Consider the following 21,586-nt stretch of genomic DNA (forward strand, 5'->3'; position numbering starts at 1 on the left):
CAAAGGAAAAAACCTTAAAATTTATTTTTCGTATTTTGATATTTTGCTTTCAGTCAACAAAGTGTTTAATGATCTGACCCACTAATTGTCATTATCAGTAAATGTTTACATTTTCCAGTGTTTTTAATAGTCCATAAACAGCCGATAAAGTTCATCAGTGACGTGAAATCTTGTGTTGCAAGACGGGGTTGGCATAATTATACTTAATTTTTTTTGATTATCTTTTCTTCATTAAAATCACTGTGCAACTGTTAAAGCCAGCTCTGACAAACATATAATCAGTTAAAACAGTTTTCTTTTGACCTTTATATCACCAATACCTTTCTAACGAGACATCCTCTGTCTGTGCGCTTTCTGAAATCGTCTGTAACTTAGTGAAAGTAAAATCTCCCTTCTACCGTCCATTGTCCATATGTACATTTACTGGGTTTGTTTTTCTCCCCCATTTAAAAAGAAATCAAATTGTGTTCCCAACTACAGACAAAACCGAATCAAGATCTAACGAGAATAAACAGCTATAAAGGAATATATTTACTAAATAGTACGCATTTCTTGAACTTTTAAATTGAAACTGTCGTCAAACAGTCGACACATTATCTATCAGTGCTGGGTTCAATTCATTACTCAATTAATTAAATGGCATATATTCTTATAAATTCATCATCATTGGCAGTGGCTATACAGGATTGTTTCGGTATCGATCGAAAGAAGATGAGGGAATAAGATGGCACAAATGCCCATTCGGTTTAGTCGTGAATACAATTTTGAATTTAATTTTTTTCCAATTAAATCTATTCAAATATATTATAATGCGAGTTTGCCAAAACACAATTTCTAACTTTATTCAGTTTTTAATATATTAAACCAAAAATAAGAAAAAAATATTTCTTGAAATTTTGGTGGTATCGAACCCATACCATAAAAACCCTAAGGTTAGCTTATGTGAGGTACTCTAACCACTGAGCCATTCAGACACAACAATGTAGGCTCTTTAAATATTATGTGTCACTTTGGCTACGAATTTACGGATTTGTATTATTTTATCAAAACGTTCAATTGTTGGGATACAAAATAATATTTTTAATGTATAGTAGGTCATCTCTCCACGTTGTTGTTGATTGAAATCGGTTTGTTTTCCATTAGACCTTAATTAGACTATGAGAAAAATATGGAACCCAGGCCCACTCTATAAAAGAAAATGCCTTAAAGTTCTAAAAAATGACACTAATTGCAGGTTTTGATACGTATACGCCTGTTTGAGTCAATATATTCAAGCATTGAACATATTTATAGGTTTAAAATCAATGATATGTTAAATATATATTGTTTTAAATGGGTTTGTTTTTTTTTGCAATATAAGATTTATCGATATTATAATTTTTCAGGAGCTTGTCCGACCGTGTATGGGCATTTTACACGCCTTATTCACCCATCTTCTTTTAAGCCACTAACTGTAAATTCCTGATTTTAGGTCCGAACTTTGAATATTTTTTTTTATCCTTAAACAAATCTCTGTTACCGTATTTATATATCTAATAGTCTAAACACAGCCACACTATCCTCCAGCCCTCTTGATTCAGAAACAAGTCAAAAGCATTGGCATTGCTGTTGTCCATGGCATGCTGTTGTTTGACAAGGGTAACAGAAAAATGGTTATTGTGTGTATGTGACAATGAGAACCATTGTAAGACCTTGGACTTTCAGTAGGACGTAGTTATCTAATTTTTGCATTGAAACAAGTTGAAAATGACACGGTTTCAGGTGAAATATGCACCAATTGCGTAGTCTTAGCTTAAAAGCCAGACAAATCTTGTTGATTTCAAAGAGCCATGGCTGAGTGGCCAGCAATAAAATAGACAGGCCTACGTCACATTGCAGTTTAACATAACTACCCGAAGTCCAAGCTCTTGTTAAAATGGTTCTAACAGACTGTGAGACAGGTTTCTCTGAATTCTGTCCAAGTGAAAACTCAACACCTGAAATAAGCGGATTCTTTTAATTAACATTAAGCACAGATCTCAATACAAAGTCATTGCATCCATTTCCATCTGTGTGTTTATTTGTATTGCCCTTCACATTAGGGCAATCACAATTAACAATTGAAACAAGAATGTTTATACAAACAGACTGCAAAGTGTTTTTTATCCTTGTAAATTTTGGTTTACTTCTCTCTTTCAAAGTATAGAAAAGTTAAACAACTCAACAGACTAAATATATTAATTTTTTTGTTCTGGAATTTTTTTGAAATTTCCAATCTTTTAATTTTTTTCTCTCATTTTCATGTTTCATGATATGCTATTTCCTAACAGGTTGTTCCCATAAATAATTCTAATGTCTTAACAATCTACCTTAGTTATCCAATCAAAATGTTTGCTACAAATGATTATTTCTGAACATCTAAATTAGACCCTGCGACTGGTTTGATACTTATTTGCCAGTCAGGTATAAAAAATGTCTATACAATTGACATAAATGATATAAATAATAACAATCGTAATAGCAAGAACGACCTTCCTGGATGTCAACACAGAAATAGGAAAGCACTGCCTAGATAATGTCAACAATGGGCATTGTTATTCGTAAATGAAAAGCAATCATAATAAATGTTTGTTTGATAAATGAACAAACATTATAACCATTAAGATGAATAATGAAGTCAACGGATTCACATTAATTTCTTGGAAAACAACAATTACCCAGCAATTTTCATATTAGTTATAGCATCAGTGCCTTATTACGCATATTGACAAAATTACTGCAGTTACACGAGTACTGTGATTGAACAATTAAATATTCTACCACTGGGAATGCTATAAATATTACAAACAGACATACAGTCAAATGCATATACAAAACGGGAGATTATTTCTCTAAAAACTAACAAGGGAAGTAACTCTGATAGCCTTGTCAACAAAGTGTAATGAACAGAGTCCACGTCTTCTGCCTTATCATGTCCATAATCTCCCACTCCACAGTCTCCACTGCATGAGACACTAGCTGACACAACATGGATTCTCTCCCTTGCACTATTCACAGGTCTGTTGTACATTTATTTAACACGTGCCTTCGGCGTAAGCAGATCATTTCACAGTAAACTGGTTTGAGCCTTGTCGAGAGGAAACCCATGCTGTAAACACATCCCTACAACAGAAATACAAAGTATTAGTTTTCAAGTGAACCTGTAAACTTTTAAGTCTAAAACACAAAGAAGAGTGTTAATAGTCGCTGACACAGAAATTCGAGACTTGCGATATCTCAACATGCTATTAACATGATGCAACAAATAAATAGCTTTTTTCATTAGGTATAAATTTTCCATGATCTAAATTTCATTGCCATATACATGTATTTTCAATTTTTATCATTTCTGTACTTTATGTATTTAACAATTGAATTAAACTAGATGTCTGAGTAGACACAACATCCCCCCCCCCCCTTCTTAGACAGCCTGCCTGAGAGAGCACTGACCTGCAATGGTTGACCACACACTCGTTTGAGCAGTACTCGTTGTCCCAGCCTGGACTCTCAATGGTGGGGTTCGTACAACCGTTTCGGATACACATCGACTGCATCATATCTCCTCCATCCAAACAAATATTAGCCTCCTCCTGAAACAACAGGTGCTAATGAAATATCAATCCAATCAACGACATTATACCAGTAGATTAGGAAGAATAGTGAATAGAGATAAGTATGACTTGTATAAAATTACAAGGGTCTTACCATCAGTTGTCCAAGGACTGGCTGTCTAGGAGCAATTTGTTGGACAGGTCTTGGGGGTGAGGACACCATGTGCTGGGGGCTCACATGAGGATGCTGAGGACTGTAGCCCATATTAGGGGGGCTGTTGGAGGGAGGCCCCATCATCATGTCCCCCATGGAAGGTGACATGTTGGCTCCATGATGAAGGGGGGAGATCCCTTGACCCTGTGGGGACATTCCATGGCTGTCTGGAGAGTGACCCTGGGGGGACATGCCATGAAGACCAGGTGGGGACTGGTTCTGCATGGTCATTGAGGTCATCGGCCAGGCACCCTGGGGTGGAGACACATTGGGGGACATGTGCATGGGAGAGTTCTGGGCTTGGCGTACAAACTGGTTCTTGTCCATCAGGTTTCCATATGGATTGTTGTCATCCATGGGTAACTGGAAGTAAATCAAAAACTCTTCAAACAAGCTCTATTTATCATATCATTGTGAACTACAAATAAAATATTAACACCTAATCCAGGTCCATTATTGGAGTTCATTCTGTGAAATTGAATATTTGTAACAAAGGTAATTATTTCCAAAACAGCGGCATCTCTTTTTTAACAAATGTTTAAAAGCTAAATGCAGATTATCCAAATAATAAAAAGCAAGAAATAATAGGTTTTTCAGATAATTGGAAATCAATCCCATAACTCTTGGATTTTTATTGTGGACAGGTGCAGAGCCATTTGTGTTTGATCTGCTTTCTCTCGTTAAATGTGACTGATGACTGGATTCCATGGTAACTTGAAACCACCAATCAGACATTAGCTTTCTTGAATCAGACCTATCATGTGACAGTTTTTGCTTTGTTGTGACTGTGGGTGATACTTGGAATAATCTACTTTTTAGTTTGTATAAAATGTATCAATAAGCTAAATATTGTGGAATACTGTCATAATTCATCTCTTGGTGGTTTTAAATTTCCTTTAATTTTCTTTTGAAATGAGATGATTTTGGAGGAAAGCATTGCCTAAAATGTAATGGTATAGGCCGGAACACAGTTATCTTACTGTCCCCATTTTCATCATCTTATTTAAATACTGTATTATAAATAATTAATCATTGTCAATCTTAAATTCATAGAAATAAACAATCATTCATTTAAAAGAAAACTGCAAATTGCACATGGCAAAATATTTCAAGGAGAGCAAAGTTTGGTTGAGAGCAGCTTTAGAATTGAATGCCTTTTGGAGGTGACCTACATTATATAATTCCCACCTGCTTCATTTAGCAAATATCAAACAAAAGCACCGATGGTTCATTTGCATTGAAGGCCAGCTGATTTTGTACTGTTAGAATGATAGCACTCAACATCACTGTAATTTATGCTTTTATATCATCTAAATAAGGGGTTTAATAGAAAAAATAATTCAATGCATCAATAACTTAAAAAAAGAATCTGGTTGGAAGTACACACACATAAATTGTCATAAATTGCAAACACAGCTAAACAAATAGGATAATAAATTATTCATATCAATTTAATTCCTTTTTTTCTCTAATATTATCTTATTGGTTAAGAAATTATCAATAAATTTTCTTGAAGCTTTACATATTTTTGCATATGAATTTGATTTATGTAGTACCAGTACATGTATTTTGCATTCTAGGATGAAATTTTGAACTTACTTTGACAACGAGACTCTTATTATAACCCAAATTAACTCAAACTTGTTACTGAGAGAGTACAGTTAGGATTTGATGCTTATTAAACTTGTACATGTTACTATTTATTAAACTGGGAGACTAAGAGTCCTACATACCTTTTTTTGTCAATTTGAAAGACATCCTTTTTATGATATAATTTCAAATGTGTCGGGTGAATTTAAGAGGTTGCATTATTAAGCCTTATATAAATATCGAGAGTATAATACCAATATAAGTCCTGGTGTATTACTGGTCAAGTAATCAGACAGAGTATATTTTATACAAATATATTCTGCAGTCTTGGATGGGAATCCATATCAGCCGACATAACTTAGTTAATGCACATAACCTTGTAAAAAATTGTGAAAACAATCCCCAAAAAAACAAACCCCAAACATGACAGATGGTAAGGCTCTCACTTAAAAACAGTCATATCATTGGACTGCAGGCAGAGTATCACTTGACATGTGTTGAATTTCCATAATGCTTACAAATTGTTTTTTTTTTCCCTGCAAGATTAAAAGCCTCAAACTCATCACAATTTTGGGGTACCGAAGAATCATTTAATTTCGTGGGGCCAATTTTTGTGGATAGTGGGTTTTTTGCTTATTCATGGGGATGTAATTTCGTGAATGCGCCGATTTTCAGTTTTAGTAGAAATATGGGTACTTAATCTTTTATTATTAGTTTTTGTCGGAGGATTTAAATTTGTGGGTAGGGGCTACCCTTGGGGTGGGTGTGTAGGGTGATGGGGTGGGGGAGTAAATCAGTGAAAACTCACCTGAGAGACAAGACTTGCTCTGTAAGCAGCCAATTGTTTTAGATATTCCTTTTTAGCTAACTCTGTCTTCTTTTTATACACCTGAAATGAAAAAGAACAACATGAAAATAGTCTTCATATATACTAAAAGATATATTTATCCTACAATTGTGAGCATTTAATAAACAATACACAACCTGAATTATTTTTAAAAAGGAAAGACTACATTATTTGTTTCAGCCCCTCCCTCCTTTCTTCCCGTAGTTTTGTAGATACATTAATAATGCTGTACGTGTGTGGAGTCTGAGTGGATCAAATAGGCTCTGTAATGGCCCACAGTACAATAGAACTGCTCTTTAAAGAGCTTTAGTGGACATTAGAAGCACTTAAAGGTCACAGTGGAACAATTGGTGGCCAGATTCTGTCCCTGTATGGTTGAGATCAAGGGACTGACTTATCTGATCAGATCACCCCCCAGATATCAACTTCTGCTTTATTTGGTCCAGGCCTTTGTATGTCGTTTCAATTGTGTTATACTATGTCCATTCTTCTATCTCCATAATGTAACCTTAAACAATCTGTCACGCTAATAACGTCTTTCAGATGGAACTCAAAGCATCACGGTCGGGACAGTATTTCGGTCACCATTCTAAATCAGTAATGTACCACAGCTATGATTCAGAAAAGTACCGTAACCCTGTGTCTGATTAATGCATACCTGGAGAATTTTCCCAAATATTTAGTAGAAATTATTTATAAAGCCATGACTACATGATAAACTAATTAAATATTATTCCTTTAATGACTTCTGGCAGCTTCAAATATGCAACTTGTCTTTCATCTGATTAAAATTCTTAGAAAAAATAAAATGGCTTCGAATCTATAGACCGAGTGCCTAATACTCCATGGTACTACGTGTACTATCTAGACAATAAGGTTATTTTAGTAGAACATGCTCATTGAAATTCACAAACTACTCAAAAAATGCAAATCCTAGCTGGCGCAAACAAAAAAATGCTCATATAAAAAATGTCCTTTCTCACCATTTTGAGACAAAGTGTTCTAATTTGGTGTCACAGAAACATAAAATATAGACCAACCCTAGACAGCGTTATAACTCATTCATTTTACCAGTATTTTTAGATTTAATGCATAAGCATGCACCTATATTCTGCTCTAATTAAAAGTAACTAAACACAAATAGTGACTTTATTGCCAAGATTGGATTTCATAGGACATGGGGGGAAAATCCCATTTTTCATTATAATATAAAGAAATTAATATAAAAAAAAAAACTACAATAATGTGCTCGTAAATTTCTGTTTGTTGACTGCAAACAAGAGCATTGCTAATTGATATTCCATTAGGGTAGAATTATTATCAGACCAATCAAAAGATAAAGCAGATATTGTGTGTGCTTCAGCATGGCTCCATCAATCTTGTTCTATCTGATGCTCCTTAATGGCCACTTCTGTAAAAATGGCCTCAAATTATCCCTGACAATAACAGCAGTTTTTACTATGGAGAATGTGTTATTCCAAATCCACAGTACCAGGTCAACATCATGATTTAGACTCTGTGTATTAGTTTATTTATTGTTTTTAAAGTATCATTCTTTCATAATTAAACACTTAAATATAAAATTTCCAAAATTTAAAATCCGACTCTTGTGGCCGTAGGGAATTTTGTAATTTAGCTCCCTTAGTGATGTTTTTGTGATAAAATCTTTTGACCATGAATGGTTTAAAAATTCCTTTCCCATTAGATTGCTTGTAAATTTGACGTACATGTAAGTTACTTACATTTTTAGTGTCCGGGTCCAGGCTATCCCACATTGAAGCTACAATTTTGGAGACTTCACCAAAACTGGCCGAGGGGTTCCCTCCCTTTATTGCTGCTTGTGTATCCCGGAAAAATAAGGCATAGGCTGAAACTGGCCTGTGCAATAAAAATATAAGCAATGAAGGTACACCATTTCATTGGTGAAGATACAATAAACAAATTCTTACATAGACTCTCTTCAATAAAATATTTCAAACATGATTAATACCAAACATATCAATAAAATGAAAAGTCGAGAGTAACAGGTCTCTTACTTTTGAGGCTCATTAGGGTCCTTCTTTTTCTTCTTTTTGGGTGTTTTTCTGGTTTTAGTGACTCCAGTTGGAGGAGGAGGGGAGGGTTCCTTCTCTTCAACAATTGATTTTGCTGCTGCCTGTCTTTTCATGAGCTGTGAACATAAACAGGTTACACGTTAATTTATGCAAATTTAAATACATGTATCTTTTCTGTTAATTCTTTTTACATTGAGGCAACGTCAGCAAGTACTGTACACATACCTGTATTTACTTTATATCATATTTACGTGTTTTCTCCCCTAGTATTTATGAATTATGATTGTCCTTACACTTGAATCCTGACAAAAATCAGGTGTATCTAATGAGTTTCAATTTGTCTTGCTTTAGCAGTATACCGGTATATATTTTTTAGCAATGTTTGCTACCTTCATACCAGCATGAACCACCAAAAAGTATGTCATTGTTTTAATGTATACATGTGCACACATGTCACATTTGTGTCAAATCTACACAAACTTTACATATTCAATATGTACACATGCTTAATCAAAATATTAGCACAAGAAGTAAACCTTATGTAAACACAGCTAAGTTGAGGTAACGGTGAATTACCTTGAATAAGCTAAATGTTTTTACCCTAAAAGAATAGCCTAAATATCTTACATTTCAATGGATAACATTGGTTACCTTTATAATGATGTATTTGATCATTCATAGGTAACCACAATATCTATAATTTACACAGGTAAGCACAACAGGTGATACATTCTCTACCATTTACTCATTTCAAATTCTAGGGTACAACATTTAATACAATTCAATGTTTTGATAGGTCAAATTTCTATCTAATGATTATACATGTACTTATCAAAGTATTCCAATAAGAAAATTGTTGATTCAAAGTCAATAAGACATTATTTTTCAAACCACCACTTTTATAAACTGGATCAAGTTAATTTTAGATTCTAAATTATGTACAAACTTTAATTGCAAAATTATGTGCCCCCCCCCCTTTTTTCAAAGTAAAAGTGATTTTAGATTTTTGCATTAAATAAAGTGAAATGTGAGTCACTGGTTTCATGATAATTTCTTGCTTCGTTTACTTAATAATTTTGGCGTCAAATGTAGCATATTAGTATAATTACAAATAAATTCTTGCTTAAATCTGCTTTTTATTAACGATTGTCACTGGATATTTTCAAATGAAAGCCGAGTTGTGCAACACAGAAATGTTAAAATCTCCTGATCACATCTAGTTTAACAACAACAGGTGCTACAAGAATGCTGCATAGGGAAAAATTTAAAAGGACTCCAAATACGGCAAATATTAGTGATAAGAAATCTTGAACGAGTCCGTGTGTTTACATCAGATCAAGTGTGCAGTTTTATGAGTTAAAAAAGTTATTTAAAACACAGGGGTCAACACTTGTCAACAACAGATGGTTTACGGTGCTAATTTTTTTTTTCTAAGAAAAAAAAAGGAAAACCCAACAATGTATGATCTAAGTTAAAAAAGGAGTTGTTAATTACCAAAAAAAAGAAACATGTACTTTATAAAAAAAAAAAGGTTGTGGCTTTATTTCAGTGCACTCAATTTTTTTTTTCAAACCCATATCTAGAACTACCGGTAAGGGTTTTTGCAATGACTTCAAAGATGCTTACTAGAAAAACGATGTCATACAAAATAAGCAGTACATGTATTTCATTCCGCAATTAATAGAGGGTACCCTAATTAGTTGCATGAATTTGGAAAATCATTAATAAAATTATTTGAATATTTACCTGGGCCAGGGGGAGACAATCATCGCTGCTATCCTCACTGCTTTCCCTTGGTGGAGAGATGGAGTTCGAGCTGTGGCTTGGAGAAGTCTGCTGGTTCGGTTCCATATATTTGTCATCCATTTTAATGACTGAGATAGCAGCATTGTTGGCCATTGTAGGGGCGGTGACAGCCATTGAGGACTGCACAAAAGATGAATTTGGATTGCCATTGTCTATAGAACTGGTCATCATGGCCATAGACGTCAGAGAATTCACTGTGGGGTCAAAATTGTTTGTGAGGGAAATGTCAGGAATATCAAAGTTCTGAGGGGGAAATATCGGTGTTGTACTCAGAGGGGCAACACTGGTGACTGGGGTGTGATGATGCTGTGAGTAGGGATGATATTGATGGGAGACAAACTGAGGGTAGGAATGCTGTGGGTAGCTGGTCTGGACCTGCGGTAAGGCGTGTGACACACTGTTAGATACTGGAAGGGAGTTCAAAGGTGTGATGTCAAAATCGTCATCAAAACTTGGAGTATGGAATGTCTGAAAGGAAAAGAAAATCTTGAAATTATAATCATAAGAAGACAATGTATACCACCATTAGATAATTTTGATGTAATAGTAATATGTACACTGACATAAAATCTAATTAGTGAACCAACCATCAAATCCAATGGCATGACCGATACTTTTAAGAGTTTAGTCTCATATTCTGTTAGATACACTAATTAATTAAGGTCTGTTATTGATTAACATAGGGGCTCAGGTAACCTAGGCATGGTTTCTCAAATTGGGTCAATTTCTTTTACCCAATTCTTTCATCTGACCAATCTGGGTTTTTCAAGGACCACTCTCCCCACAAAAAAAATAAAAAAATAAAAAAATAAATGAAAAGTTTCCCATCATAGAGGAAAACCAAAACCAAATAACATATGGTGAGGAGGCCGGGAAATCAAATTGTCAATTGCCATCAATTATTCAAAGAAATTCACAATCTTTACAGAGATCGTGAATTCTCCAAGTGGAAATAGCATACTTTAAACATGGTTTTGAATAAATTAACAGGGGGACTATGGAGTTGGTTACTATAAAGATTCTGCACTGTGAATGCAGAAATATTAAATTACAATAACAATTTAGATTAATTATTGAAGTATGAACACATATAGGTCATAAAATACTATCTAAACTGTAATGAAAAAATGTTTTGCCATGACCACCCTAAAACTAGGTTAAAATATCATAAAAAAAAACAAAACATCTTACAAATATTTTGTCTCTGATTTCCATTTTGTGCATTTGATCTGCAATGACATTTAAAACAGCCAAACACAAAAACTGAAATTGCAATGATATGGCATTTCTAATTGTTCATGGATCAGTGATACTGAGTCAATCTGATCAAAATTTAACCAAGTGAATCACCTTTCAATAATTATCTCAAAACCATCTTGGGAAATTTGGCTGTTTAATTATGATTCTGACATGGGCCGACACTTTGCTAGCCCAACATGTCTGGAATTAAACATCAGAAAGTAATGTTAACTGTTATCCAGTCTTTTTATCCTGTAACAGGGGAGAAAGGACTAAATACCCAAACAAAGGCTCGGGGATCCTCGATCACCACCTGTTGTCTGTCAAGAAACAACTTTTACACACAACCTTAAGATATCAGAAACAACTGCTGGCTGGATATGGTTAACTGGTTTAAAATCACATTAACCAGGAAGTTTATCTTAATTTGTCACCAGACATTCACCAAACAAAAAGTCTGCAAAGACCCTCTTGATGCTAATCTGTCCTCTTTCCTTGTGTATGTATTAATTTCTATAGAGGTAGAGTCACAGATGAAAAAAAAAATATGTGGAAAAATCTGTAGATATTGATAATAATTTGCACTCATTCCAAAACCTTTTCAGCAAATTCAAGACTTGCTATCGCCAGTAACAGGTGCGTCAACGTGACTCTTTACCTGATTGTTCTCTCAGCACATAAACTCACCGATTTTCCAGGTAGAAATTGGATTACGACATACAATAAAATAGGCTCTTAAATTACTCTGACATATGGTCAATGAATACCAATGTATCTAAATGCATCTTTCTATCAAATTTCTACAAATTTAAAACCATTTGTTATTTCACTCAACTTTTCATATGCTATCATTTTACAAAACACAATTTTATTCTCTTAAACTTAACAACTTTTTTTTAATGGTATACTTGATAATCATTTCATTTCTGTTAAATTTTAAGTTTTCATTTAAATCTTATATTCATAAATAAATTTAAAAAAAAGTTTCTTTCTTCCTTTTGTCCAACAGAGCATTTTACAATTAATAAAGAAATGTCAAGAATAAAAACATGAAAACCTTGTGAAATATTTGACTGTTTTTTTTTTTTAAATATTTAGGACACCTCTTGATATATTATTATTTTTTATTTGTATTTTACCTGTTAATGCCCCAAAATTCAAAGTGTATTACAAGGCTATTTTGGAGTTAAGAGTATTTTAAATTTTTCTTTAAATAGCATACAAAATGCACATTCATACTTATTAATAAAATTGAAAGTATATATTTTTGATTGAAATTATATACATGGTACATGACTGAAATATTTCTAGCATTTCACAAGCTATCTGATTTCATTAACTTTTATTGACTCTCAATTTACTTTGATTAATTGAATAAATATCTCATGATCAAAACATTCATTACAATCACACAAATTTATATGCTTTAAAAATATTACTTAATTATTTATATAAAATGCAGCCTCGTGTATTAAATAGATAAAATAAATCAGAAAAACAAAGCTTCCTTTAAAAAAATCATCCAGATATTAAACTGTATTTGTATCTGCTATGTGCAGTAAACTTTATATTAACAAAGACATAAAACTAGCTCTTTTAATTCAAGTCTATTATCATTTTAAATATGAAAAGTTTAATTTATTGTATATGTACTGCAACACTATTTATATCCTAAAATAGCAAAAATTAAATAAATGAAATAATTTTGATTTAAACTTTTCACTGAACATTTTTTGCATCTGAACATTTCTTTTTTTTTTTTTGTGTAAGGGGGGGGGGGTTGGAAGAGAGAGAGAGGGAGAGAAAGACAATAATCCCAATATTGCAACATACAATAATTATACAGTGACTGATAATTTTATGGCTATTTTGTATGCATCCTTTGGAAGATTAACATGACTGTTGGCAGAAAATGACACTTTTATGCTGACAAGTGAACTTGGGGTCAACATGAATACACAATGTAACCTTACAGGTGACCCTAGTGCAGTTCATGACATTAATGTACTGTTAGCTAGTCCATTAATGTAAGAGGGCCATAAGAAAAGATCTATTACTTCATCAGATGCATGCTGTGTATTCCTGCTCCAGGGGATCAATCTGACCTATGAATGACTTTCATTCAATGAAATACCACGCAATGTAGCCCCCCCCCCCCCCCCCCCCCCAAATTTTAATAATTCTCTGTGCATTATTGAATTTTTTTTCAGGTTTGATGATTTAAAATTATAACTAAATAAAGAAATCTATTACTAGACACAAACTATAAAATATGCAAGGGTAGTGCATAAATGATAGATTTATCTTCAAAGTTTTGCTTAAGTTACAAAGCAATTAAACATGGTAAGAAAAAAATTAATTCATTATCTATTTTCAGTAATATGATGAGAATTGGTTTTCCCATTTCTGTTAAATGTTTAATTGATGTACCAGATGACTCTAAGTAGAAAAAATCCCTCCTTTTCTGACAGCAATAGATTTGGGTTTTCGTAGTAAATGTTTTTTTGTTGCATGAATTATTTAGATTTCAGTGAGGTGTGAGAATTTGAGTAGATTTACCTCATTGGTTATATACGTGGCTTCCGGTCCACACACATCACCCATTACCGACGACGGCAGAAATGGGAGACCACTAGAAATCCCTGGGCTCTGCAAAAAAAAAAAAATCATCAAAATTATAACAAAAATAAATATATACATAAATATATAATATTATAGTAACTCATAAATTTAATTATGAAGGTAAATCTCCATTAATTGATAACCATTCATGAGATCAGAATCATCATGTCTGCATATTTGTACAGGATAAGCAGCAGACAGCAACAAAGGCAGAATTATCTTAACTTATTATCTTCAGTAACTTGCAATAACTTTAAACTCTTATTTAATAAAACAAAATCTACAGGACAAAAAAGTGGCTTCCTTCAGTGTATGGTATTCTAATAGATCACGTTAGATTGATACAAGGATTTTTATTTGTCATATTCATTCAAATTTCACCTAAATATTAAAGTCAGTTGGACAACAATGCAGGTAATGGGAATTTTCCCATACTGCCTCAAATACTGCAAGACAGGCCCTTATCAGCCATAATATTTCTGAGGTCAATCAAACTTATTCTTAAAAATTTCTTAAACAATCAAAAATATTGAATTTAAGCTAAATCAGAGCAGACCTACTGGTAATCGAAAAATTTTTACCTCTCACAATAATAACAAAGGAAACATCCAAATTTCACATTATAATTCTCTTAGCTGTGCCGTACACATATCCATTAAGACTGAGTTGTAACAATATGAGACTGTGGACCATGTGTTGAGGTTGTAGGGGTTTGAAATTAACTACCCTAGTCATACAGGTAAATCCAACAGGGCTACAGTTACCCAAGAGTGCTGCGGCGATACTCGTTAACCTTTGTAAATACATGTACCTGTACCCCGGGCTATTTAACCGTCCAAACATCAACACTGTCAAGTATCACAAACTTATAAACCTGGTCAGAATGAACTGAATGGTGTAATGACATGGTGAATTGATGGATCACAGGGCAGTAAAGAGAGATTGAAACAAATAATACAGACCAACACTTATACTCCCTGCTAACCCAACCAGTTCAATTCTAAATATTAGCTAAAGTACACAGGTAGACTCCAAAGAGGGGTGATAAAATATTGACGAGATTCCTGCAGATAAATCAACAAACACAACTGTACCTCGATATCCAACATTGTTACAATCAGTCACGACACCAAAGGTACATCTCCTGCAAGTTCACTCAAAAGTTTCCAAGAAATAAACCCTCAAGTTTGTGATCCAGTGATTGAGTAACAGATGATCTGAAGCACAGCTAACACCTTAGATTTCTCTCGACTGACTGAGGGCTCACCTGTGTATTAATGTGCCATCTTAATTATAACACCTGTCATCTTGGTCACATGACTCCCAAAGACCGGGATCATGTGACTCAGACTAGAACTTGCAGGAAAAAGAAAATTGTTTGTTCATCAGGTATAAATGACAGATTACAGTAGATTATTAAACAAAAGAACGAACTGGATGATTTAAAGCTGAACTTTTATCACATAGGACTCATAAAAGAGATGGGCAACCAAAAAAATATTAAAACAACATATGAAAAATACACAAAAACCCCACTAACTTACTTTTGCAAGGTTTCTTTAATGCAATTTTTCTGATGAATAAAAAAGAAGACAAGAATGTCACCCAACAGCAACTAAGTAACTACAGCCATATCTAAACAATTTTTCCTATTGTTTAACAAATGATCCCCTCCAGTAAAATTTGATAGGAAGATAGAGAGCATTATTATTATGCATATAACTTTTGATGCATAAATCTGCACGTCTTTGTCAGCAGTCATTCTTTGCATAAAGTGATCGATCAAAAGTTGAAGATTTACATAAATGTAGGAAAGGTGTGAAATGTGGATTCCCCTCAGCCTAAATTTAAATTTGTTCCACTGACCTATTCCCCGCCTGCCATTACCATATTCCTGCATTTCATTACTGGAGATAATACTTACAAAGTAGACTTTTCTATTACAGAAATAAAGTTGGAGGTCCTTTGATTCTGATAATGAATATGACACATATAAAAGCAATTAAGATTAATACATTTGTCCTGTTATACAAGGTCATAACAGCCGTTTTATGCATGTTCCTTTTTCCTGACGATTTGAATGCATTCTGAATGTAGTGTAGATAATACCTTTGGACTTGACCATCGGGGTCAGGGCTCATAGTTGACATTGATTGGCATTTTATGACAAAATAACCCCCATTAAAGATCACCTAAGCTAGGAAATGGTCACATAAATTATAGACCTTAATTCATCCCTCCAGTGTGTCACAGTCCCTCAATAAAACTCCCGATCACAGACTGGCCCAAAACTTTGAAGTTCAAACAGAATGTCTATCATTCACTGTCATCAACTAATTAAAACCCTGCTATTCAACACTGGAAACAATTTGTGCATTTGCTGTTTTAATTTGCTGATTATTTTCCTCTCACAATATTATTACAATCTTGACTAATAAATACTGGTTAATGGTTTGATATATCAATAAATATATGTAATGATGTACCACAGGCATATTAAACCATATTTTATACCTAATTCTTTTCAAAACCATGTTATTCAACATTTGTATTCTAAATGTGATTGCAATTTCTTTTGCTAAATTGTGTGTGTGTTCAAATAATGCTTTTGAATCATCAGTTCAGATATTGCAAAAGATATCAAAATAATAAAACATAAATGAACCTTTTTTGGAGTCAAAACAAATATTTGCATATGCAAAACAAATAATTATACAGTCAACTAAACATATTCTGTGATCTGACAAGATTAAATATATTTACAGTCATTATTATCTATTAAATTATTAAAGTGATTTATGGTAACTATTTTTGCTGAAATTCCCAGGTGCCCTTAACCTTCAAATTTATATCATCAGTCTGTAAATTATGAAACAAACTTATGAGTTTAAAAAAAAAGAAGCTAAACCTCTTAATATTCTCTCATAACCCACAAGAAATCCTAATCCACAAAATGTCAACCCCCCTCTCCCCCCCCCCCCCCACACTTCCCAAATTCAAATGAAAATTACACTGCTAAACAATTCTGAAATTTTCTCCTTCTTTCTCTCACTGAAAAATGGCATTGGCTTAAAAATGTCCATATTTAAATTTCAGTAATTCAAAATTAAATACAAAATGACAAACAATTAACTGTTCTCGGTACTCAGTGGATCAGCCATGATTTCTGCCCATGATAATGGAAGCTTCCAAATGAAATCTGTATTAACGAAATCTGTATTAACGCAGCAGATATGCACTAGGATGGAGTGAGTGGATGTAATCATCATCAGCGATCAACTTTCTTCTTCATCAAGTGCTCTTTGTTATAAAATCAATAGCCTTGTTAATCACAATTCTCCCATCAATAACAGTATTCAAATTATCTGTCATTTTGATCACATTTTATGTCTGACAAAATGCTTCTCTTTCAAAAATACACTCAGTCAGTCAGAAGAAAGAAAAATCTCCATACATCAATGTGTACTTGTCAGAATAGGCTATAGCCGCTGGGCTTTCTTTTTCCCTGAGTCTTCTGTGTTCAAACTCTAGTTCTGTAAGTTCACAAGAAACAAGTTCCACGCCTTTGAATTATGTAATAATTCAAAAACAAATTCATTGGAAATTGAAAGAAATCTAATGTGAAGAAAAGGCCACTGTCAAAGGAAAAATGACCTTGACCTTTGACACCTACATATTTTCTTACATCTATAATATGTTGCCAGCCTATTTTGATACAGTAAGTGAATAGGAAATAAACTTGTCAACTCATTTTTTTTTTTACATAACTATTATGAAACATATTTTTTTTTAAGCATAAATGATGTATAAAAAGAAATTTCTCACATGTCATCAGATAGCCATGGAAATAGCCCCGAAATATCATGTACAATGCACAATGCGCATTGTGTGCAAGCTCTTAAATTGCAACTGCAAACCACAGGGTCTAATGGCCTTCCCCGGCAGTCAACAGACAATTATTTCAGGAAAATCAAATTAGTACTTCTGAAAGCATTAATCATTTCTCCTCTATTAGTTTTAATTACAAGATGAATCTTATTGTTGGAACATCACAGTATGGAATATTAATGGCAACAGGAGGTTACAGTTAGCTTGTTCTATTGAACACTAGAGAATATCATATGGAGTCATTAATTTGATGGGAAAGTGCATTGATTCGGCTTGTCAACTACACTTTTCTGTAGGGCAGCACACACAAAAATATTGTGCTTTTTTTTCTCGCTTTTTGTAGCATTTTTTTTCCTTTTTATAAAAAATGCATATGTCTGAGAATGAGAGAAAGAATTTAGAGAGGAATATGCACTGTAGAGAATTAACAATGATTTCCTACATACAAGATGATACACCAATGATGTACTTGATATAAGTAATTAAAAGTAATAAAAGTACATTAAATAAGATGCAAAATATTTGAAAAATGAATATTTGACTGGTTTTGCATAATCTTGTATTAATACTAAGACTCTAAATCATTTCGTTCTTCCCTTTTTTGTACTGACTGCTAAATGCTGAATAGTTCCAAATTCAGTGCTTGAACTTTTGAGTCATTTCTTGATAATTAATTATTCTTTATGCAAACTATAGTGAAACCAGGACTTATAAAGTACAAACAAGTACTTACAAATAAATTATCATCATCAGGAACTAACTAGTTTGTAAAGTCCTAAAATCAGCATGGACTATTTTTAACAAATATCAGACCACAAATAGATAGCAGCAATACTTTTTAAAATAGGTAAAATTCTTTTGTTCTAAGGCACAATCTATTATTAAGTCATGCTTTTTTCCCTTGCACTTTGATTCAACTTACTGACAAGAAAGAGAATTCCGAGTCAGTAGACTGATAGTAGCTTTCCCTAAGCTAAAAAATCTGGAATGCATGGGTCCAAATTATGACATCATGACTGAATGTAAAGTCAATAGGATCAATCAAACACAAAAGAAATCAAAACAAAACTTTGTCAATAATCAAGTTAATACCCTGATTACACTTTTCAGAAACTGAATAGCTTTAATGAGATTGCGGCCTCCATATTGGGAATCTATACCTTGTACTTTGAGAGGAACTCTGAAGTACAATACGAACTGTTTGGGACCCCACCACTGGGTATCTCAATGTATTACCGTACAGCTTATCTGTTTATACAACTTCTGTCACTTCATTACAATAAATATTTGTGTTATTTAGCAAAGTTTCTGCATTAAACAGGTGAAATAGAGAAAAAGCATTTTGTTAAAAAAAAAAAAATTCTTTAGTACATGTTCAAGTTCTGTTGACATATATGATATGTTTATCTATAATTTTGAGGACATCTCAAGAATAAATAATCTCTAATCAATTTATTATAAAACTGCATAATGCACAAGCAAACCTATTTCATGCACTGGTATATACCATTTTAATTAGAGCACAAATCGATGTAATTTCATCCACACCCAATCAGTGGCAGCAATATTATACACAAATTGTGACTACCAATAAAAATTCATTGACAACAGAGAATGGCCAGCATATCAAATAATTTCAAATCTAGTGCAACATTTCTCAAGAAAACATACACAAAACCTGTTCTTTTGACTGGCCAGCTATGGAGCAGTTTTACCTTGAATGTTGCTGCACAGCCGATTAATTTAGGACTGTATCCATGGGAAGAAATAGCACAAGTCTTCATGGTTTCAGGCACTTTTGGAGTACTCAAGACCGAATCGAAGTTCTATGTCACTGAATGTCATAATCTACAGCAATATCATCCAATCAATATCAGCATTTATTTATCCAAGCCTTCAGAGTTCACAAGGGCTGAATTATCCTTAGTAAGCATCCCCTCATTACAAACAAATTGCTCAATATTATATTGCACTCAAAAAGGGATTAATTCACCTAATCTCCTGCTCCTAAAAAGATGGATTTGAATGCACTCACAATGGTCACACAGAAACCTGCTCTTGTGTGCACTACCAGGACAAAAAGTGACAGTGTTGGACTGCAAGGGTCACCAGTTTCTGAATTTATCGTCCAGCAAATTAAAATGAGCTCATAATCACAAGAAATTCCTCATCCGCATTATTATTACAAACAACTGAACAGCACTTTACAAAAAGATGCAGCAAACAAATTTCAAAGTGAAGATCTTTGCAATTTCACCCTCGGCTAGCTCTGATGTAGAGTTATGAACAGTATTCAGCTAGCGGTCAGAGTTGCTTTTTAATGAGTGTCCTTTCTATTGAAATAATTATACTGAGGACACGTGCTGGGTATTAAGCCTTCTATTGACGACAAAATTCAATGAACTCCATAGAAGCTGTGTCGCGAGACTGAAAGTTTCGTAGCAAACCAGCAGATGTCCGTAAAAAAAGAAATTGCGGAATCTGAGAGAGCACCTGTCCAGAGTGAATCAGCCTGGAATATCGAGCTTTAATTTTTTTCAACAGATAAAAACTGAAAAGGCATAACAAATAGAAGTGAATCCCGGGAACTGTGCCATAAATTATCTATTGATTAATGTCAGTGCAACTTCATAAATTGTTCATAGGATTCAGATTGTTACTGCGATGGAAGAACAATGTCATAGTACTCAATTCAATTTAGATTCATCTGTCAGATATGGATACTTATTTTCTTTCAATAAAATTACCAAGAGATTGAATTCATAACCCAGCTATAACATAGAACAAGCAGGTCACATGATCTATTCGGTAATTGGATTCGGACATTTTTACAAAGTACTGCTAACCTAAGCCACTATAAACTGCACCTATGAGTCAGTTTTCCCTTCATTAAAATACACCCATGCATATTATAATGAATGAAGTGAAGCAAGTGCAGGATGTTTTCCATGAATTATACAGTCCGATACCACCTGACTTATAAAAATTGAAAATTAATTTACTTCAAGTAAATAGAATGTTGAAGAATTTCCATGATATGGAACTTTTCTTTAAAAAAAAAAAAATTTGTTTTTAAGACCATATTTGCTATCAGAGAGTTTTTCAGGCAAAATCAGGCAGGGACGAATACATATAAGTGAGAAAGGATACATTGGCACTATTTTACCTAATATGGACTCCAGAAAAATCTGTCAATTTATGATTATATAAATGAATGTTTGTCTCGAAATGTTAGCTATGCAGACTAGGTTAAAATCCCAATCTCACAAAAAGGTTAAACCCTTATCTGCCTAGTTTTACATAACTTACTGTGAAACGAAATCATGAACATTGTTTCCTAATCAATCTTCCACAAGATGAACTTTATTATCAATTGAAATATTCCTACTTTCCCTTGTAGATAAATGCCTAACGTTTATGAACTTCAACACACTGAAGTACACCAAACTCATGAGGCTTAGTTAGCACAGTGATAACTTGGACAAACGCTATTTTGTTACTGTAAGAAATAGTTTGCCATACTGAATTACATCTCTATCAAGCATGCTTCAATTCAATAAATATTTTGCTCATTTTGTCATGAGTTTTCATTTATTAAGAATTAAACATATGCAGGTTTCAATTCTGGTGCAGTTATTGTATTTAACATCCACGTAGCATCTACTTATCTTATTGCCTCCATAAACCTAGCTGGGGTGGAAGTAGAAATACTGCAAATTCCTAACTAAACGTGAAATACCAATATCCACATAAAATT

General features: G+C 33.4%; 1 protein-coding gene across 6 annotated transcripts in view; it reads right to left on the reverse strand.

Moving 5' to 3' along the window:
• Positions 1-1,981: 1,981 nt before the first annotated feature.
• The window catches only part of LOC128187035 (TOX high mobility group box family member 4-B-like), a 31,337-nt gene continuing 11,732 nt past the window's right edge, over positions 1,982-21,586 (reverse strand). For 3 of the 6 annotated variants that reach the window (XM_052857108.1, XM_052857109.1, XM_052857107.1), the window contains exons 3-10: positions 13,879-13,968; positions 10,021-10,548; positions 8,257-8,390; positions 7,963-8,098; positions 6,182-6,262; positions 3,724-4,146; positions 3,469-3,608; positions 1,982-3,141 (exon numbers count right to left, since the gene is read on the reverse strand). In XM_052857108.1, coding sequence (XP_052713068.1) covers positions 3,081-3,141; positions 3,469-3,608; positions 3,724-4,146; positions 6,182-6,262; positions 7,963-8,098; positions 8,257-8,390; positions 10,021-10,548; positions 13,879-13,923 — 1,548 coding nt within the window. In that variant the 5' untranslated portion in view covers positions 13,924-13,968 and the 3' untranslated portion in view covers positions 1,982-3,080. Of the gene's footprint in view, positions 3,142-3,468; positions 3,609-3,723; positions 4,147-6,181; positions 6,263-7,962; positions 8,099-8,256; positions 8,391-10,020; positions 10,549-13,878; positions 13,969-14,501; positions 14,979-15,035; positions 15,518-19,544; positions 20,308-21,586 lie in introns of those variants that run through there. The other 3 variants (XM_052857105.1, XM_052857106.1, XM_052857110.1) reach the window with 3 other exon arrangements.

The sequence above is a fragment of the Crassostrea angulata genome, chromosome 6 (assembly GCF_025612915.1).
Source record: "Crassostrea angulata isolate pt1a10 chromosome 6, ASM2561291v2, whole genome shotgun sequence".
Taxonomy (NCBI): Eukaryota; Metazoa; Mollusca; class Bivalvia; order Ostreida; family Ostreidae; genus Magallana; species Magallana angulata.